We start from the raw sequence: 20,271 nt of genomic DNA, 5'->3' as shown, positions 1-20,271 counted from the left end.
CCTCACTTCACTAAGAGGTAGAGAGGCTCAGAAGAACAGACCCTGCCACATATATTGTGCACACTTCAGGCAGGATTCCCAGATGTTGCTATTCAAAGGCAGATATTGCCAGTTAGGAGAAAATACCAGCGTTGCTGTAGCAGCATCTGGATGTCCCCACTGTGTTGAGGACTAAGCAGAGCAGAACTGTCCAGTGAATAATTCCCTCATTCCAGGTGACAAATAGTCAGTTTGACCACACCTGTTCAAGTCTTTATGTTACTTTAAAGACACAGTGCTTTTTAAGTACCTTATTGCATGTAAAATGAAATTAGATCTAAAAGCAAGTTCTTCTTCTAGCTTCCAACTGAAACAGGTTATTCAAAACTGGAGACAGGCAAATATGTAAATATTAAAAGTATTTTTTTTTTTCTGAAAACAACTTGTTATAAATATTAATAGCAACGATTATCTTTCCTCTTAATTGTCTGTCTTCCATGAACTTCACTATTTACAAAAAGATCTATTAAAGCCAGACAGGACTATAAAACTCCTGCTTCCACTGCCTTGCAAGTTGTATGGTTTGAACAAAAGGTCCAGCCATGGTGGTGGCTGAACGCATCATTTCCCAGAAGCTCGGGGATCAGGTTTGCCAATACAATTTGTTTTTAAATTGAACATCTAAATAAAAAAAAAAAGGTTTCCTTAATAAATGTGATGAAGGGTAAGTGGGTGCTTCTCCTCTAATTAACATACAGCCTATGTCTTAGTGTTATGATGAGTATCCCCAGAACTGTCTTTTAAGGTCAAGATACGTTTTATTAAATCATGAGGCAAGATCCTTAGATTCTTTTGATTAAAATCTGATTTTAGTTAATTATGTCTTGTTCCTCTAAATTTGCCTGAATTTGTTGGAAGAGGAGGAGTGACCAGCTTTTTTTTGTTCTAGTCCGTAGCTATTTCAGTGATGGGCATCCTTCTAATACATGCTATATATGCAATCTAAGTGAGAGTTACTGGAAGTTACTGTACTGCTTTCTTTCGCCACAGAATGGACTCTCTCCACTTCATATGGCAGCCCAGGGGGACCACGTGGAATGTGTCAAACACCTCCTGCAGCACAAAGCTCCCGTGGATGATGTCACACTGGATTACCTGACTGCCCTCCATGTGGCTGCACACTGTGGCCACTATCGTGTCACCAAACTTCTTCTGGACAAGAGAGCAAATCCCAATGCTCGTGCCCTGGTAAATCTGTCCCACCTGTGTCATGTAACAAATCTATGCAGGGCAGATGAGTAGCTCTTATCTGTAAAGCTAAGTGAAAACTGTCAACAAACTCCAACAAGCTTAAACAGCTGCAGTAACAACAGGAGTTGGCACACCTGCTGGTTACCAATATTGTACCTCAGATCATTAGGCCCAGTCATGGACCACGTCCCGTGTTAAGTGGCTGTAGTATTAGCTCGGAAGCTCAACAGAGTTCCTAAAATCAGAGCCATTTCTAGCTGATGAAGAAATTTTACTGAATTAATAGTTCAGCTTTCCATACTGTGTGATATGATGCACAAATAATTTCTAAGCTTTCAACTGCCTCTATACGTTAATTGGCATGGAAAAAAAGTATTAATGTTAATATTTCTGTATTTATCACATTATGACATTCCCTTCCATTAGGTGCCATTTTTCTTCCTTTTCAAAAACCAGTTCTTCTGATACTTAAAGGAAAACAGGTATGATTCTTTTCACTTACTGGTCAGACCAGTATCCCCTAACTGAGAGAAAAACATCACATTTGGCTCTGGGAACATATTAAGCTTTCAGGAGTCTTTAATCTCTCCAAACCCAGACAGGATTTCAATTTTCTCTAATAGGAAGTGTCCCCATGAACTGTTAGCTGGATGGAAGTTAAAATACCGTTATATTACACCCAGTGGGAGAAGGAAAGAGACTGTGTACACTTGAGATGCTTCTGCATGGCAAGAAGTCTGGCATTGCCTGCTGCATTCAGTGCCTCCACAGAACTTCCATTGCAGGCCACTCTGATGTCTTCTCCAGCTTCTTGCCTTCTGTATGACCATGTTTTTCTCTGAAGGCTTCCCCTATCCCTTACTTCCTTGGAACTGACTTTTTATCGATGCAATTTTCTTCTACCCTCTTATTTTTCTTGGTCTCTCTATACCAGCAAATCCCCTAACCTTTCTTGCCTCATTTTCTTCTGCTTTTCTTGTTTTGTCTTACTCAGTATCATGTTCACTTGGTTGATCTTTTTCAATGCTGTTTTCATCCTTTCTTGTTTTTCTTGCCAGTCTTCTGATTAGCTGTACTTTCCTCAGCTACCCACACATACACATTATATATTAGCCCCCACATCATCTTTCTTTCCTTCCATGATCAGAAATATACCTTCTGTTCCTCTCCCTCCGTCCCAGAGAAACATCTGAAATTGAAGGAGAACACCCTCAGGCCGCTGCCTCTCTGCTCTCTTCCTCCAGACTGGGTTTTTTCCTCTCTTGTTTCCGCTCCCATCAGGGAATTGTTGCCTCTGGCTTGGTTTTAGTATTTAGTATATTAAATGATTCTTATAATTTCTGCTAGTGATATGTTTTTTCTGCCTTCTCCTCTCCCCCATCAAAATGTTCCTCACTTAAATAGAAGTAGCAAAATTAACTCAGCTCAGGCAGTAAAATTAAGTGGAAATGTGGAAACTTATGAAACGGTGAAACTCCCCATGAAATATATTGAGACATGTTGTGTGAGAGGTAAAATATCTAATGGTTTTGATTCCTTTAGGAATTGGAGAAGGCTAATAGTAGTAATAGTGTAATATTCAGCAGAATTCTGTGATGGAATAAATTTTACAAATAATTCATTTTCAGCGAGATTTAAAAAAAAATTGTTTATGTTTGCGAAATTATTTGGGGATACAAGCACTATATGAGCTGTTAGCATTATCAATTTGTATATGCTTTAAAGCACCTTCAAATCAACTAGTAATTAACATTTCTCTTAACAGAAGCTGACTGTGGAATAATGTCACATGCCTCTTTCCATGAGCTAAGATTTCATTGATAAGTTCTGTTTACTGCTAGTTGATTGTTTAGCAATACTGATCCTTTTCTTTAGAAAATATAGCAGTTTTTCAACGTTATCTAAAAATGTTACCTGTGCTTTTCACTAAAATGTTCACATATGGTGAATAATGTGTTTGCTTAGCTTTAGGCACACACTTAACCTGCATTAACTGTAACAGTGCATTAAAAAAAAAAAAAAGCCTGAAGTCAAAACATGTATTACAGTATAGGGTATGAAGACATGCTTTGATTTGGGCCCCAATCTTACTGAGTGAGCATTTCCATAGAAATGAATATGTGCTGATGGTACGCACAACATTAAAACTGTTGTCTCACGATACAAAATGCTGGGTTGCAATCTTGATTGAAGATGTTCACTTCCCCACCCCTTCCCTTTCCTGCCCTATTTAATTTCAATCCAGATGAGGGCTGATACCTGGTTTACAATGCTTTATGGCTCAGCAGAGCAGGAATAAAGGAAGGGGGCCCACAGATACTTTAAGAGTGAACTCTCTGTATCGTGAAGCAATCTTTTCCTAAAGAGGAAAAAATATAAATAATATGCTTTATTCATTTCAAAAGGCATTAACTGATTTCAAGGTGATCACTATAATTTCTTACATTTTCCTTATGTTAGGCAATCTTGGGAACCACTTTAAGTTGTCCTAACATATACATGTGTGCAACCTTCGGAACCACATGCATACATGTGCACATGCATACACTTGAAAGTCAGAACAGGCATGTCTGTATTTGTTTTTTGGGGGTGGAAGTTCAGTTTCTCTCCATTGCCGGGGAATGACGCAGCGCCACTGCTTTGTTGTGCCTCAGTCTACTGGGAGATGTCTGTAATTCGTAACCTGTTGTGCTTAAAGAACAATTGCTTCTGGTACTCTAACACTTGTGCTCCCAGTGCCAGCATGGAGCTGTGTGAAAGTGTAGCTGCATGTTTTTAACTAACATGACTGTCTTTTGCACAGAATGGTTTTACTCCACTGCACATTGCCTGCAAGAAAAATCGCATCAAAGTCATGGAACTCCTGGTGAAATATGGGGCTTCAATCCAGGCTATAACAGAGGTAGAAAAATGTTTCATGTCCTGAAGAAACATTCCTTTTCTCTCTTCCTTTTTTGCCTTTTTTTTTTTTCTCTCTCCTATCATGCCTCACTTTCACTTATGTTTTATTTAAACGAAGAAGCCCCTTCCCTACCCCCGTGCAGAGGAGTAAAACTGCTCTTGCTTTGTTTCGCAGTCGGGCCTCACACCAATACACGTGGCTGCATTTATGGGCCACTTGAACATAGTCCTCCTTCTGCTGCAGAACGGAGCCTCTCCCGATGTCACTAACATTGTGAGTATGGCTTTGACTAGAATCATCTGTGCAATACCTCCTCCGAAAAGGGTCTGGCCTACCATGTAGCTCAACCAAAGGTCACATTTTAGTGATACTTTATTGCATTTTAGGACAAATTATTCTAGCACCTTTAGTGAAGAGAGAGGACAGTGGTGATTGTATATGCATTATAAACCAGCTGTGGTTTCATGTATTCTTCAACAATGCTTGAGTAGGTAAAGTTTCCCTTAGAAACAGACAAAGCTCACCAAATACATCAAAAACTGATAACAGGCCAAGTCACAGGGAAGATTTTTGTTTCCATTCTGAAGGATGAAATTTAAGTCCAAAAGGCTCTAATTTCTGCTTGCATAGCTTCACTGTCTGCCATGAAATTGTGTCATTTGTATCAGTGAAAGGGTATAAAGTGCTTAAAACCTAACAATTAAAAAATAGAAATGTTAAACTCAAGATGTTCATTTTAAACAGGAAATTCCAGAATCTGGTGCCTTTCGAAAGAACATGCTTAAATCTAGAAAATGTGACCTTTGGGAGGTAACACAAAATGCAGAACCTGACTTACCATAGAAATCAGTGTTTGTATACCAATAGCCTAGTTACCAAGAAGAATAACAACAAAAAAGAACACGATAGTTTTCTGAGCTGTATTTCACAGATATCTTACTGTTTGAATTTGTCAGTATAAAAAAATACTCAACTTATGACCGCCTGCACTTCGAAAGCAGCTTTTTGCCAGTAAGTAATGTTATATATAGATAAGCGTTCCCAACAATAAAACATCAAAAATTAAGTAATCTGGGAACACTGGACTCATCAGTTTTTCTGTTAGGAAAATCTTACATAGAACCTAGTAAAAATGTTGAGCACGGAGTTGTTTGCTTGAATCATTAGAACAGATTTTCCTTGACACAGTCTCGTACTGCTTTCATACTTTTTTTATAGAAGCAATCTTTATATAAAAACTTTATTGATGATATGAGAGCCAACAAGAAATTCTTGTGGAAGCAATTAAAAGTATTGTGTTACTAGACATTTATGGGTAAAGTTTAACACTTTACAATTTATGCTGCACAGGTGTCTTGGCTTTCACTTGGTAAGCTGAAGTTCCCTGTTGAATTACTAACTGTTTCCAAAAGCTAAATTGCTTTGCTAATTCAAGTACAAAAGGGTCTTTATAGAAATTTAATCTTTAGAGTGTGTGAAACGTAAACCTTATTCACATTTTAAACAGCTCATTCTTTGAGTAATAAAGTTTATATAGATGAAATTCTCTATTAAGATTTGTAGCTAGGGCTGTGGGATTTTATTTGTTGCCTACTTACTAATCACAACTGGTAATACAATGTTAATTAAAAAAATGACAAGATACATTGACTCTTGGTGAAGAGTGTTTGCTTTAATTAGGAGTTCATAATAGTAGGCAGGCTCAGGCTGCTTCTTTTCCTACATCTAGATGAAGGACAAGAAGACATGATTCTCGATTCTGATGCAGAAGATCTTGACCAGATTGTCCATTCTAGCAGTTTTACAGTTTAACTTGATAGTTGTGGGGTAAAAGCCGTACAACAGAATATACTCTAGCTTGAGAGTAAGGAAAAGGAACAGTTAAGACAAAGAAGTGATCAGTCCTGCTGTGTTGTCATAACATATCAAATATAAAGCTCCTGGATGCGGAACTGTCCCAGTTCCTAATGTACCAGATACCAGGGACTGTTTTAGTCCACTTTAGGACAGTGCACTCACACAATGTTGAACAGAGAAAAATTAAGCTAGAAATGCCATTATCAAGGAATACTTGCTTTCAGCGTTCCTTGACAAACCTATGCAAAAAGTATTAAATGCTTTGAATGTATCATCCATATTTCATGATCCTGATCTGAAATTCCACATCAGTCCACTTTCCAAAATTTCATATTCTCCTTCAAATTCTGTGGGCTACAAAAGGCTTGAAAGAAGATTCATTCCATAGCCTGCAGATAAAGCTGCACTGCTGAGCACAGATTTTACAGATTTCATATGCTGGCTCAGTTGTGCACAGCCACTGCAAGGCGTTTTAATGCTGCCAGCTCCATACAGTGTGCAGGAAGAGACCATCTGGAAAAAAATCCCTTTCCATCTTGAGGCTTATGTGCCTCACGATCCTTTAAGAGAGACAGGCTCAATATACTCTTATCTCCTGTGCAGTACACAAGCTGAAGCACTGTTATGTAGAAAGCTGAGGAACATATGTGACCAGGAGAGTCTATACGGGAGAATTTTCTGTAAGCCAGGATTTTCATTCTGACCCCTCTGTAGTGAGGTTACATTTGTCTGGGATCACCAAGTTTGCAAACCAAAGCATACCCAGGCCCAGCAACACATATGCATGCACCCTTCTGAACTACCTCTTATTGGGTCTGAAGCCAGATTCTCAGCTGGCGATAAGGCAGGTCTCTGCACGAGCTGATGTGGGTGGAATTTGCACCATCGGAGCTCTGTTTCTTCGTGAAAGTTGAGGACACTGAAACGCTTTTGCTTTTCTACAGCGTGGAGAAACTGCACTGCACATGGCAGCACGTGCTGGGCAGGTGGAAGTAGTTCGCTGCCTCCTGAGAAATGGGGCCCTGGTTGATGCCCGAGCCAGGGTAGGTGTTCTGCTTACAATTTTTTTTGCTTTCTCAAAAACAGCTGAAACAGAGGATTTAGGGAGGACCAATTTCATTTTTATTTGATCTGTCGATTCAATATTAAGCACATCTGAAAACAGTTCTGAAAACACTAACCTGGGCTGACCCTGACTGGCAGCTCAGCCCCGCACAGTTGTTTGCTTACTGCCCCTGCGGCAGGACTGGGGAGAGAACTGAAAGAGTGCAAAGCAAGAAAATCTCTTGGGTTGCGATAAAGGCAGTTTAAGAGGTGAAGGAGAAATCAAAAAATCCCTGCAAAACCAACCCCTCCCTCTCAGAAGTGATGTAAAGGCAATCACTCACTACCTCCCACAAGCAGATCGATGCCCAGCCAGCCTCTGAGCAACAGCACGGAAAAACTCACCCCCTAGTTTTATTGCTGAACATGACGTAATACGGTATGGATTATCTCTTCGGTCAATTCAGGCCAGCTGTCCTGGCTGTGTCCCCTTCCAACCTCTTGCCCACCCTCAGCCTATTCCCGGGTCTGGGGGGGAGGGACAGAGGGATAAACGGAGAAAGCCTTAGCGCTGTGTAAGCACTGGTCAGCAATAACTAAAATGCTGGTATGTTATCAACGCTGTCTTGGTCAGAAATCTAAAAGAGAGCACCACACAGGCTGCTGTGATGAAGATTAACTCCATCCCAGCTAGACCCAGTACAGTGTGCCTGACTCAGACCAGCAATAGCTGTTCTGTCTGAGCAAGGAGGTGCACAGCCATGTCCTAACACCAAACTTCAGAGGTTCTGATAGCAGTTAGTGCCAGATTTTGAAGCTAAAAAGGACTGTTGGTAGAGCAAGATGCAGCTGTTGTAAGGCAAGTTAAGAACACAAAGGGGGAAGCAAGTGATGCTCAGAGCGAGGTGTGCTATCTGCCTGATAAAAGGAAAAACAATGTTTTTCTTCACAGTTCTCTGTGTTCTAATAAGGCATTGCTGAAGCTGATCACAAAAATTAACCTGCGAGCCCTCCGTTACTGCTTTTTTTTGTACTATTCCTATAATTTTTGCAAGACAAATTCATAGGTATATCTCTTGGGATCAGCTAGATCATTGTGTTCAGGGTGGTTCTGTCTGTGCTAATTATCTACTTGATTTGAGTTGTAGGAAGAACAGACTCCATTGCACATTGCTTCTCGCTTGGGTAAAACGGAGATCGTCCAGCTTCTGCTACAGCACATGGCCCACCCTGATGCTGCAACAACTAATGGGTACACTCCACTGCACATCTCTGCCAGAGAGGGTCAAGTTGATGTCGCATCAGTTCTCCTAGAGGCAGGTGCCTCGCACTCCATGTCCACCAAAGTAAGACAAAATGCTGACATCTGTATTCCAGTAGCACAGGCAGTGCATGCCAGCACGCACCTGCTCCACGAGGAATGTACTTTCACACTCAGAAATTGAATTAGTTTTGGTCTTTTCTTTTGTTCTTACTTAAATCAACAGTGATCCAATAGAGTGAAGTAATGTATCAGAAGTTAATAAAATTTTGACATATTTTGCTGTCATCTAAAGTTGGGAGTTTGGCTCCTGGTGGAGCCAAATGCAGATCATGATAAATACATGGTTCCAACAGGTTTAAAATGCACACAGAGTCTTTGTTTCTCTCTTTCCCACTGTGTTATGTTTTGGCCAAAACTTTCAAAAAAGAAAAGGGGATGATGATGACACTTCTTTTTTTTTTTTTTTAAGGAACAGGCCTGCTTAGTCTTCAGTACCTTGTTTATTTAAATAGTAAAATAATTCTCGTGTGTGCTCGCTGAAAGGAATGTTCCTAAAACATACAAGTCAGCATCTGTCCAGTCCCATCTAATGCTGAATCTATTTTCAGTGGTTCTATAAATGAGGTGTCATATGACACAATAGGCCATTTTGTCTGGGGTTATAAAAGAAATAGCTTGCAGAATAATTATTGGTTTGTTAGCCAGAAATGTTTACAATAGATTCCTAACAGAGTGATGAATGTGTAAGAAAATAGATAGCTGTGGATAGAATTATGTGCCAAGATATCTTTTCCAAAATTATCACGTGTTTAAGTGAGAATCACTTAATTCTCACTGTTATTTTAGACTTTAAAAAAACTATCCCTGATTTTACAGCTGGAGCTTAAAACAAATTTTTGAACAATGGGTTGTCTTTCAGGGTTTAGAAGACTAAACCAGCAATTTTCAAATTATGATCCACGGATTACTAGGAATGCTTGCTGTTCTCGTTTTATCCAGCTGCTAAATCACATTAAAAGGGCTAAAAATACACTAAATACTTTCCTAATTTCCCATATTGCTTTATGGCAATTGCTTTAGTACTGAAGGAACGTTCTGTAAGTATGAATAGGAGAAGATGTAGTCCACTAGATAAACTCGCTACAGACCTGTGATTCACGAACTGGAAATCTTTGAGGTTGCCTGACGCAAACTCTTTTTGATGTGGAATTAATGGACAAGATGATAATAAACTTTACACATCACTTATGTGTCAGGCAAATAGGTCATTGTAACTCCCCAGAATTCCTGTCAGGGCAGCGGTGCAGTCTGCCACCTACTGTCCTGCATCCATGAGTTTGTTTTCCTTATCAACGTGTTTTTTCAATTTAAAACAACAGGTAAAGAGCATGTTAGTTTGATATAGACCTTATACCTGTGTTGTTCTGACAAGCATTATTAAAACAAATAGAGAAGGACTCTTTTTATTTAAAAAGATGAGATTTTTAGTCTTGCCACAATGTATTTCCACAAGCATTGCTGTTGAGTCAGGCATGACTTTTTTTAGCTGCAGTTCAGAGTCTGCAGCAGAACTTGGTGGCTGTATGGATACATGAGTCCAAATATAAATCATTCTTCAGCAAACTCTAAAGGAGAAATATGAAGTTTGGAGCTTTTCTCACTGAAGTTAGTTGATGTTTCATTGTTACTGGCAACAATTGATACAGGAAATATTTCTAAAGCTGTTATCATGAAACTAAAAAATGCAGCTGGTTTGGAGTAGAAATTTGAACAAGTGCCTTCATTGCCCACACACAGAGTGTGTGTTGCTAGTAGAGTCTGTATCAGCCTGACAGCACCTACATAGGGAAGAATAATAAAAGGGAGTTTTTCATGCTTCTCAAAGTACTTTCAAGAGAAGATGCTCTTTCTAGGCACAGCTACTGATTCTGCAAGCTAGAATATAGGTTGAAGAGTAAGTGCTTAATACATAGTTCGTAAAAGAGAGGTGTCAGAATGACCTTTAATGTAAATGTATGCTTTTTATCTCCTGGAATTTTTCAGAAGGGATTCACACCTTTGCATGTGGCTGCCAAATATGGGAGCCTGGAAGTGGCAAAACTCCTGCTGCAGCGTCGTGCCTCCCCTGATTCAGCTGGCAAGGTACTGACAAGAAAGAAAAAAATAGGCAGCAGCATTTTGGGTCCTTCTTTAGGAAAGAACTGTGTGAAACATGCACATGAGAGAAGCCTGCAGCTGCTTTCACATGGTGGCTTTGGCTGTGTTCGGGGGGCATTCCCCCCAGGGTGATGGTTATGGGTGCTAGTTGTGGGACCGGTGCTACCAAGCGTGTGGCGTTGGTATCCCTGGCAGGAGGGCACAGCGTGTGCAGCTCTGAGGGCAGCTCAGTTTGTGTGGCTCCAGTGGAAGCGCCAGTTCCATTAAGCTGTCCCAAGTGTCAAAATCCGAATGCATGAACACAGGGGCAAGGCCCAGTTTCCCCCATTGCTGTGGGCATTGCTTAGCGCGGGCTCTGGAGAGACAGCAAACCAGGCTTGTGGCCTCAGACAGCCAGGCTGCCCGGATCCACCCTCCTCCACCGCTTCTCTCCTGCTAACGGCCGGCAGCCTGCTGTGGCCTTGCCACATGCCGGTCACCTCACGCCCGGCGCCGGCCGCCTCACACACTAACGGCTCTGTAACGCGTCCGCCCCCCGCACTCCTAACGCCATAACCACCCTTACAGAACGGCCTCACCCCCCTCCACGTGGCGGCCCATTACGACAACGAGAAGGTGGCACTGCTGCTGCTGGAGAAGGGCGCCTCGCCCCACGCGACCGCCAAGGTGAGCTCCCGCCGCCCGCCTCAGGGACTCTTGCAGGAGGGCGGCCCGGCCTCCACCTTCCCTACCTGGCTGCGGGCGTGCTGCCATGCTGAGCCTGCCTGGGAGGTGGCGGGGATGGTGCCAGGCAGCGTCTCAGGGCCGTGTACGCACGCTGCAGTGTGGGGAGTGGTCTGTTCGATATAAAGAAATAAAATAATCCCCGGGGTGTGGGCGGTCAGATGCCAGAACGGGCTGCCTGGGGGGGTTGTAGGGGCCTTGGAGTTGGTCACGGTGTGACTAGCTGAGTCACTGAGCTGCCTGAAGGTCAACAGCGGGAAGTTGGCCCTGGCTGGATGACCCCCAACCTAAATTAGTGTACGTCTCTCTCAGATCTTCGTTGAAAAAGAAGAAATATGTATGTGTATGTATATATGTATGTGCATATGTGTGTGTGTGTCTCTCAGCCCATTTTTATGTTTGTGAGATTTAGTCATAGCTGGAAGTCACTTCAGTATTCTGTAATATTAAAAATTATGTGTATATGCTGACCACGCATACAGATAATTCATTCCAGGGTTAGAAACAGTGCCATGATATCGCTGTGTTAGGCAAAGGCTACTAAAAGGGAAAAATAATAAGCAAACTGGTGCTGGTGTCAGAATGTTCTGCCCCATGTGAGGCTGCTCTTGTATATGCTGCCAAAAAATGTGGCCTGTTAAGTGATTGTATTAGAGCTGTTGTTTCCATTGTGGCGCATGGAGAGCAGCAAAAGCTACAGTTGCAGTAGTATTGTTTCGTAAAGCTCCCTATTAAAAAAAACACAGACCGACCAACAGAACACCTCCAGAGAGACTGTCTGCCATAACGCAAAATTTCCCTCAACAGCACATTACAAAGCAATTAAAGGTGGGAAGTTGTCTTATTGCCAGAAAGCACCATCAATGCTGTTCCGCTTTGCTTAAATGGTTAATTTGATCAGAAACACATTCCTCCCTATTGCTGTTTCCAGCCAGTGCCGTGACTGACACACGTATCAAAATTCCATATGCAAACACACCTCTGCCCACACACTCCGAACAAGCATAATGCAAGGAAGAGTGTGCACCCATCACTCATTGCGGAGAATGTCACTCATCAGTTAAAAGTGAATATTTACAACATAGGTTATTCAAAATGTAGGTGTCAAATTTGGGATTATTTGAAGGTATCAGCTGAACAGTGCTGCCTACCCTAGTGAAGGCTGGCTTTGTTCTAGTTTTGATGGTGAAATTAACAGACAGACGAAGCAACACAACAGCTGGGAAATGTGTGGCCTTGAAAATTTAATGAACTCTCATGTCTGGTAATAAGAGGTAACAAAATAATACTGTTTTATGGTGTCTGAATTCTTAGGCTTACATGGCTGTTGTGTTTATTTTATTCTCATTTTGTTTTCTGACTGGTATTAGAATGGATACACTCCTCTGCATATTGCTGCCAAGAAAAATCAGATGCAGATAGCTACCACTCTATTGAACTATGGGGCTGAGACCAACATTTTGACCAAGCAGGGAGTCACCCCACTTCATTTGGCCTCCCAAGAAGGTCACACTGACATGGTGACCTTGCTTTTGGAGAAAGGATCCAATATCCATGTGGCAACAAAGGTAACTCGCAACTGGAGACAAACTACTGTGGGTGGGAGTATCTGGTAAGATGCAAAGTACAGTGTGGAAATGATGTCACGTTGTCAGGAATTCTCAGCTTTGCTTCCTTATATACATATTTGTGAATCTGCAGAAGTGACAACAGGTGGGTGAACAGTAAAAAAGAGAAGAGGGTATCTGGGACTGGCAGATGGATTGACCGGTTAACTTGTATCATGTAATTATTAGCTGTATTGGAAAAGGCACAGGAGGAGCTGCAGCTCTTTACCATGACTGAAGGAAAATGATGTAACACTGATTCTGGTAGAGAGGTTACAGGAGGAAGGGCAGAGCAAGAGAAAATTGTTTCTGAGCATTCAGGAAGTCAGGACTGCAGTATTTTTGTTGTGCTGCAACCTTGTCATCTCTCAGGTGTTTTGCATATGCTCCTGAAGTTTCACATTAGATGCAAAGAAAGAGGAATGTAAAATTCTGGAGTTTGTGGGTTCATGGGTAGATTAACAACATTTGTCAGAAATCTGAGAGCTACAGTTCAGTGCTCTTGCCAGCAAAGGTGCTTTTCCTCATATATTTACTCTTCGGCCCTCTTTCCAAGTGGAAGAAATTTGCTCTGTCTGGCAAATAATGAAACAACATTATTAGCGGAGAAGTGAGTGAGAAAAATCCTATGGAGGACCTTTCCTATTTTTAAAAATTATGTTATGTGACAGCTTTCTCATAGAAAACAAGTTCCTCAGAAAATCCCTGTTACTGTAGATCTTCATTGGTCACCAGGTATATCCAGGCATATATGTAAGTCTTGTTTACTTCAGGTTAAAAGCCTGCAGCTTTTGTTCATACAAGACAAAAGAGAAGGCTCAAGTCTCTCACTGTCTGGCATTAATGTATTACACTACCTAACCAATGAGAGAGAAGATGCTCTTCATTTCTCTTAGAAAATTTGTTCCCTGCCTTGTACACAGGGAAGCACTGTGTGCGTGATCACAGGGAGTTTTTAAAGGCTGCATCCATTGCCTTGGCATCTTTGAATGGGATCTATTTCTGGAGTTTCAGTCTGACTCGTGCCTGCAGTTGTCAAGGTTCCCTTTCCTGTCTGAGGAGTGGGAAGCACGTTTACTGTGCTTCCCTAATTTATTAATGGGCTCCTCAGCTTCCCAAGTGACATTATTGTATAAAATCCGAGCGTGATCATTGATGCCTGAGAGTTTTACACTGTGCTTATGGTGATGTAATTGCTTTGGAGCTGTTTGTCAGCCTGAACAAGAGAAACATCAGCTCTGCTTTGTTTAAAAAATACCCACCCATACTTAAAGGCTATAGTTAGGATCCTCTTAATCTTTTAAGGATGAGAAAGTGGGAAAGTCTAGATTTCTTCCCTCATGTAAAATAAGTTCTTATTTTTATCTTTATTTATTTATTTTGTATATTCCATCTTCAGACTGGACTGACATCCTTACACCTTGCAGCTCAAGAGGATAAAGTGAATGTAGCTGAAATACTCACAAAACACGGTGCAAACCAAGATGCTCAGACAAAGGTAAATCATGGAGTGGCTACTGTCTTCAGTGTGCTAAAGGATGCTACCATTGTAAAAGGAATGTTCCACTGAGCTTGCAGTTTTACTTCTTTGTTCTCTTATTGTAGCTTGGTTATACACCTTTAATTGTGGCATGTCACTATGGAAACATCAAAATGGTGAATTTTCTTCTCAAGCAGGGAGCAAATGTCAATGCTAAAACAAAGGTAAAGAACTTTTCATTGCTTTTGCTCTTTTTTATGAATCTGGTAACCAAGCACTACAAATACATACTGTAGAGTCCTTTTCACTAGGAAACTATAATTGCTGCATGGTACATGTCAACATATGGTGATTCGTGGCTGTAGTGGAATCGCTTCTCTCTGCTACATCTCATTGTGTATTGTTCACAAAAGAAAAGTCAGATAATTCTTTGGGTGTATGAAAGAAGGAGATGAGAGCATCAGTTTTACTGATTTTCTTTTCCTCATTTACACGTGGTTTACGCCAGTGTAATACCAGTGTGCTGCTAAACTAGTAAGTAACAATTCAGACACTTTGAGGGTGATGCCAGGTTCTCTCCAGTCTGCTGGGGGAAGAGTGGGAGGAATTATTGCTGTTTAGAATGTGGGTGGTATGGCTTTGTGAGAGGAAGCAGCTGTGGTGGCGGAATGCAGTTTACTGATGACAGGGGTTTTTTTGAGGGGAGTCCGGCTACGCTGTTACTGACCAGTTACACTGAAATGGACCTGACTGCCTATAGCCAAAGTCTTGAATGAATTCCACTGACTTCAGCAGTTTCTTCTAGTGTAAACTGGTGGGCACAGCAGCTGATTGTGATGCATTTTGTAGCAAGAATTGTGTATCTCCCGAGTATACACAGAGAGGTTCTGGTGACAGCAACAATGTGTTGCATCCCAGATATCATTGCATCAGCCTTTATCAGGAAAAAGGCTAATTTGGAAGCTGCAGGGGTTCAGCTTAGTAAAAGCTGGCTTCAGGCAATAGCTTCAGGCTAGCTACTAGTTTCACATTGCCTGTTTGGGGATCAGCATGAAGAAGTCCATTGGTATTTCTAGTGACATACTGTATCTTACAAATACTAAATTAAAATCATGGGCTTGTGGTTTGCTGGTCCCTCTGGCCAGCTCCTCTGTCCCCAGCTGCAACCTATGGGATGGATTCCTTTCTCAAAGTAGCACTATTTCATCACAGTGCTCACAGCTCAATGTTGTAAGAAACAGCAAAGTAAATAAATAAAAGATGCTGGCCCATCCCTCATGAGATCATCCCAAATCAATGGGCAAAACCCAGGGATTCCAAAAGAACAGGCAACACTACTAGCAAAACAGCTGATAAGAATTAATAAAGCAGACACTAGCAGGATCCAGATGATAGCTGCCAAGACATTCAGCTGAGGTATTTATTTGGAGGTGAGCTAAAAGGACAGACATACTTGTGTCTTTAGTATGAGGTCTCACTCTAAGTCTAAGGGGCCATTGGGTCACATTCCAGTGCCATTTCCCCAGGTATTTAACTTATTTAGAAAAGTTTCAGTGAAGTCAGCAAGTTTGTATGAGTATGGGGCAGTGGTTCTTCAACCTAGGGAGCAATAAAAATACTGGCAGTCTGTCAGCTGGTACTGTGGACTCAGTTTAAAACGCAAATTCATCCTGGCTAGATTCAGGGTAGGCATGTTAAAGAATAAGTAACCTCTGTTGCAGCTTGGTCTTTAACTAGAGAAAGCCTGCACGATGCTTTGTGTCATCTCTGTGAAAAATAATATGGCTGAATTCTGTTTTTGAAGGACCACACTAATACTTAAGTAAAGACAGTGAATTTACTTTGCACTACAATCTACGGTAAAATCCTTTGATTTCTTAGTAGTCCATGCATGCATACTGTAAATAAAAGAACTGTAACAGTTCTGAACTATCACTATTTAATTAGTAGTACAAATCATTACTTGCATCTATTCGTTTGCAAAAGAGATAACTCTCAGAGCGTTTCTTTCAGAGCCTGCCCCCAGGCTTTACATAAGTGTACAGTGAGATCAACTTGGTGTTTTTTTTCCAGTTTATTCTCTGCTTGCTTTCAAAGCCCATTGCAAATAATTTTGTAAATGAATTGCCTGACTGGACTTTCACAATACCATCTCAGATCAACTAGCTGAAGTACACTTCGATTATGTTTCTGTGTTGTGTAACATTAGAATGAATCACTGGAGCAGATATGTATACGGAGTCAAGCGTGTTTATTAATACAGACACTGCGTATGTGTTTTTTAGTGTAATTAGAGCTTGGTCAAGCCTTTTGAAGGCAAAATAAAGATAAAATTGATTGACATTTGTAATAGGTGTATGTTGTTGGCCTTTTTAAAAGCAAATAGTCTCAAATTGCTGCTGTTAAAAATTATATATTTTTTAAATTGGCTCAAATACTTTAAAGGCAAATCTTGGGGCTTCTATAGAAAACTAAGATGTGAAAAGAAGAAAAATATTCTCTGCCGCAGCTATGATTCTGTGTCCTTAGCATGCCACTTTAACTTTACTGTTCCTTGTTATTCCTCCCTCTGGTTTAGGAAATGAGGAATTATCTATCTTTCCAGAGATTGCTTATATTGTGAGATGAAGGGTGATCTGTTAATAAAAATATTATCTTCCTTTGTCTTTTAATTAATCTGGGGAAGGAGTATTGTTATTACTAAAGATGTATTATCTTTGGGTTGATTAATGGTGTAATTTATTTTTGAAATCTCTCAGAAGGAGCAGAAGGAAGAAAAGCAAAGTGTCTAATCTAATTACTGGTGGTTGTTTTTTGTTTGTTTGCTTTTATTGTAATCACTGTGGACAACAGAATGGGTATACCCCTCTTCACCAAGCTGCTCAACAAGGCCACACTCACATCATTAACGTTCTTCTCCAGCATGGGGCCAAGCCCAACGCCATCACCACTGTAAGTCTGGGAAGTGCCAGTGGGAACTTGTTTCCCTGGACAGTTCTTTTCTTTCTTTCTCAGGGCTTGAGAACAAGCCTTTCTTTTGGTGAATGTATTTCTCATACAGCTGGTTGTCAGATGTGTAACTTCCTTTTCTTTTCCTTATCCTCTTAAGGTAGTTCAGATCAGATCTAACTCATTGTGCACTAATCTAAACATGAGCTGGGAAAACTGCTGTCTGAGCTTCAGGGTCAGGCTGGCCACAGCTAGCTGTGCTGTGTTTTTCAGTTGCCCTCTGCATCAACGCTTCTGTCTATGAATTGATATCTCGATAAAGACTTTTCTGTAATAATTAAGGGGAATCCAGAACATGAGATTTTTTTTTTGTTTGTTTTTTTGTTCTTACTGAGTTCACTGATGTTAATGCCTCCTCAAAACCCCTCAATAACCTCTGGCACAGTTCTTTCTCAGCCAGGAATGCAACTGTCCTATTTCATTTTGATGTTGGTATTAGTGACCTCTAATTGGGTAATCTTTAATTCAGCCAGAATGTCCAAAACTCATGTCATTCCCCAGAGTGGATCAGGTTTCTATGTACATACATTGTTTGTGCTTAAATCAGCACTGGCACCCTGTTTGGTGCTGGAATGATCACACTGAATAATCTTCTGTGGAGGTTATCCAAAATACCAGTTTGTGCACCAGATCATCTAGCAGGAGACCATTGTAGTCAGCTTCTGGGGCTGTAGGTACTATTGGGCATAGTCAACTGAAGGTCTCTATTTGCTTTCAGTCCTCATGTTGGGGCTGTCATACCCATATCCAAGCAGGGTTTCAAGGATGTGTCTTTACTGCACAGTTTGCATGCTTTCTCAGGTACTAGATCTGTTCTTGTCCACACATAGCAACTTCTAGGTTGAGATTAAGAGAGAATTTCAACCAGAAACATTTGGCAGGGGAATATGGAAGTGGGATATGAGCAGTTAATGTGCAAATGATGGTAATGGTCAAATTATTGGTGCTGTGAAGATGTTAATCTATTAATTTTGTGCTGCTAATCCACAAACTGTGTTGCTTCAGGGTTGCTGAGATAGACCAGTACAGAGGAATTTAAATTATAGATAACCAAAGCCAGTACTGAAGTAGAGAGAAGCCCTCAGGCTCATACCCTTCACACAGTGCAGTGGTGTCACAAGAGAAATAATTTCAGTCCAAAGAGCATTGGCTTTCCATGATTCCCCTGGTAGGCCAGCATGCGTCCTTTGGTTCAGTGCGAAACAGAACAATTCTGTGTAGAGCTCTTGACAAAGAACCATGACACATGCCACTTCCTCCCTTCCCCAAGTTGAATGAGATGGAGACTATGGACTGCCAATGGCCCAGATGACAAAATGGAGATAAATAGGCCTAAATACTAAATTGTCATTTTAATGTCAATTTAATGAATGGCACATCTCTATGTCATGGGCACTTAAACTGCAAATAAATGTATTTAAATGGAAATTAATTCCCCACCCCCAAGCCTTTTTTGAGTTTGTTAAATCATTAGCTTTTGTGTACTTTTATGGGACATACAATTTTGTTGTAAGGTGGGATAAAAGTGTATGTGAACAATAAAGCTGTAATCTTGTATTCTCCGAAGAGGGAATTGTACCTGATAAAGATTTAACTGTTTCAAGCGGAAGTGAAACTGTACCATTTAAAAATACTTTTTTTTTTAAGAGTATTTCTGATACAGAGCTATTTATACAAAATGAAACATGAACTTCTACAGACAAGACATATTCTATGTAGTGAAATCTGAGCACTGAAGGGTTAAACCATACAGCACTTTTTTATTTAGAATAGCAGGCAGATGTAAGTGTGTTGTGTTACCATGGTAATCAGGGCTATAGTCTTAAAGAAGTTACAAAGACAGAGTCAGATGTAATGGTAAAAAAACAGTGATTTTCCTAGGCTGCGCCTTGTTTTGGATGGAAATGCTGGCTCATGCAGTGTTGAGAGTGATCTCATTGGTTCACATCACAATCCTCCCTCTCATTGCGCTCTCTCTCTCTCTCCTTCTCTTTTTTCTCTTCAGAATGGTAACACTGCCTTAGCTATTGCAAGGCGTCTGGGATATATCTCAGTGGTCGATACGCTGAAGGTTGTAACGGAGGAGATTACTACCACCACAACTGTGAGTTGCAGATGCATTAAAATGTCTCTCTTCTTTATTCAGAATGTTGTCTTGCTCTTCTTCCCTCAGACTCTCCATTTATGTTTCCTTTTTTCATTTTCGGATTTTAGCCCCCCCTTTCTGTTGGAGCTTTGCAAAAGTGCTACAGTGCTTTCAGTATATCTTTTAAGCATGTGGAAGTGTGTGCAACACAAACAGGCTTCACTCAGCTGGGTAACATCTATGGGCATACAGATGGAAAACAACTATTCAAAAGCAGAGTGAAACTTTTTTCTAGATATGGGTCTGAGCTGCAAACCCAAACTTTCCAGAAGTTTGTGCATTGTTGTTTCAATCCTGTCCTGTTTATCTGTTTCTCTTTTCACCTCTCCTTTTCAGTCTGTCCTTACATTTACACACTTTTGACACCTACTGAGGCTCAACCATTGCAGCACACCACAGCAAGCTTCTCAGCATTTGGACTGTACCAGCCATGGAGTGGTGCCAATCTTAATGATGCTCACTAGATGGCTCTGAATCGTATCAATCATCTTTTCACTCAAGTCACTTTCAGCTCAAATAGATCCTAGTTACAAAAAAATCTTCCCTGAGTGTGCTCAGTCCTCTGAGTCTTCCACACTCTTGGTAGTCTGTATTTTGATTTCAGGGTTTGTGAATAGTATGTGCTGAGTATCAGCAAGGTGGTACTGTTGCTTTAATCTGGGAAAAAGCTGATGTTTGCTGACACTCTGGGAGGGGAAGATTTTATCTGCTTTGATGTTTACCTCCCATCTACAATTGTTTTAGCAGGTAGGAAGGGAGAATATTAGAAACAGTGCATCATTTAAGAAGTTAATTTTAATTCCCATTACTGCATTTTATCTTGAAACACTGTTGTAAGGTCATGCTTCCCTC

The 20,271-nt window shown here is 40.8% G+C and overlaps 1 protein-coding gene across 32 annotated transcripts in view; it reads left to right on the top strand.

The window, feature by feature from the left end:
* Positions 1-20,271, top strand: part of ANK2 (ankyrin 2) — a 310,156-nt gene that overhangs the window by 205,779 nt on the left and 84,106 nt on the right. For all 32 annotated transcript variants that reach the window (XM_026847415.1, XM_026847414.1, XM_026847413.1 and 29 more), the window contains 12 exons: positions 1,030-1,227; positions 4,034-4,132; positions 4,307-4,405; positions 6,934-7,032; positions 8,182-8,379; positions 10,341-10,439; positions 11,022-11,120; positions 12,548-12,745; positions 14,184-14,282; positions 14,390-14,488; positions 17,118-17,216; positions 19,279-19,377. In XM_026847415.1, the coding sequence (XP_026703216.1) occupies positions 1,030-1,227; positions 4,034-4,132; positions 4,307-4,405; positions 6,934-7,032; positions 8,182-8,379; positions 10,341-10,439; positions 11,022-11,120; positions 12,548-12,745; positions 14,184-14,282; positions 14,390-14,488; positions 17,118-17,216; positions 19,279-19,377 (1,485 nt within the window). The remainder of the gene's footprint in view (positions 1-1,029; positions 1,228-4,033; positions 4,133-4,306; positions 4,406-6,933; positions 7,033-8,181; positions 8,380-10,340; positions 10,440-11,021; positions 11,121-12,547; positions 12,746-14,183; positions 14,283-14,389; positions 14,489-17,117; positions 17,217-19,278; positions 19,378-20,271) is intronic.

This window comes from Athene cunicularia (genome assembly GCF_003259725.1).
Source record: "Athene cunicularia isolate RWA chromosome 4 unlocalized genomic scaffold, athCun1 chr4_part2, whole genome shotgun sequence".
NCBI lineage: Eukaryota > Metazoa > Chordata > Aves > Strigiformes > Strigidae > Athene > Athene cunicularia.
This window is presented reverse-complemented; position numbering and strand designations above follow the sequence as displayed.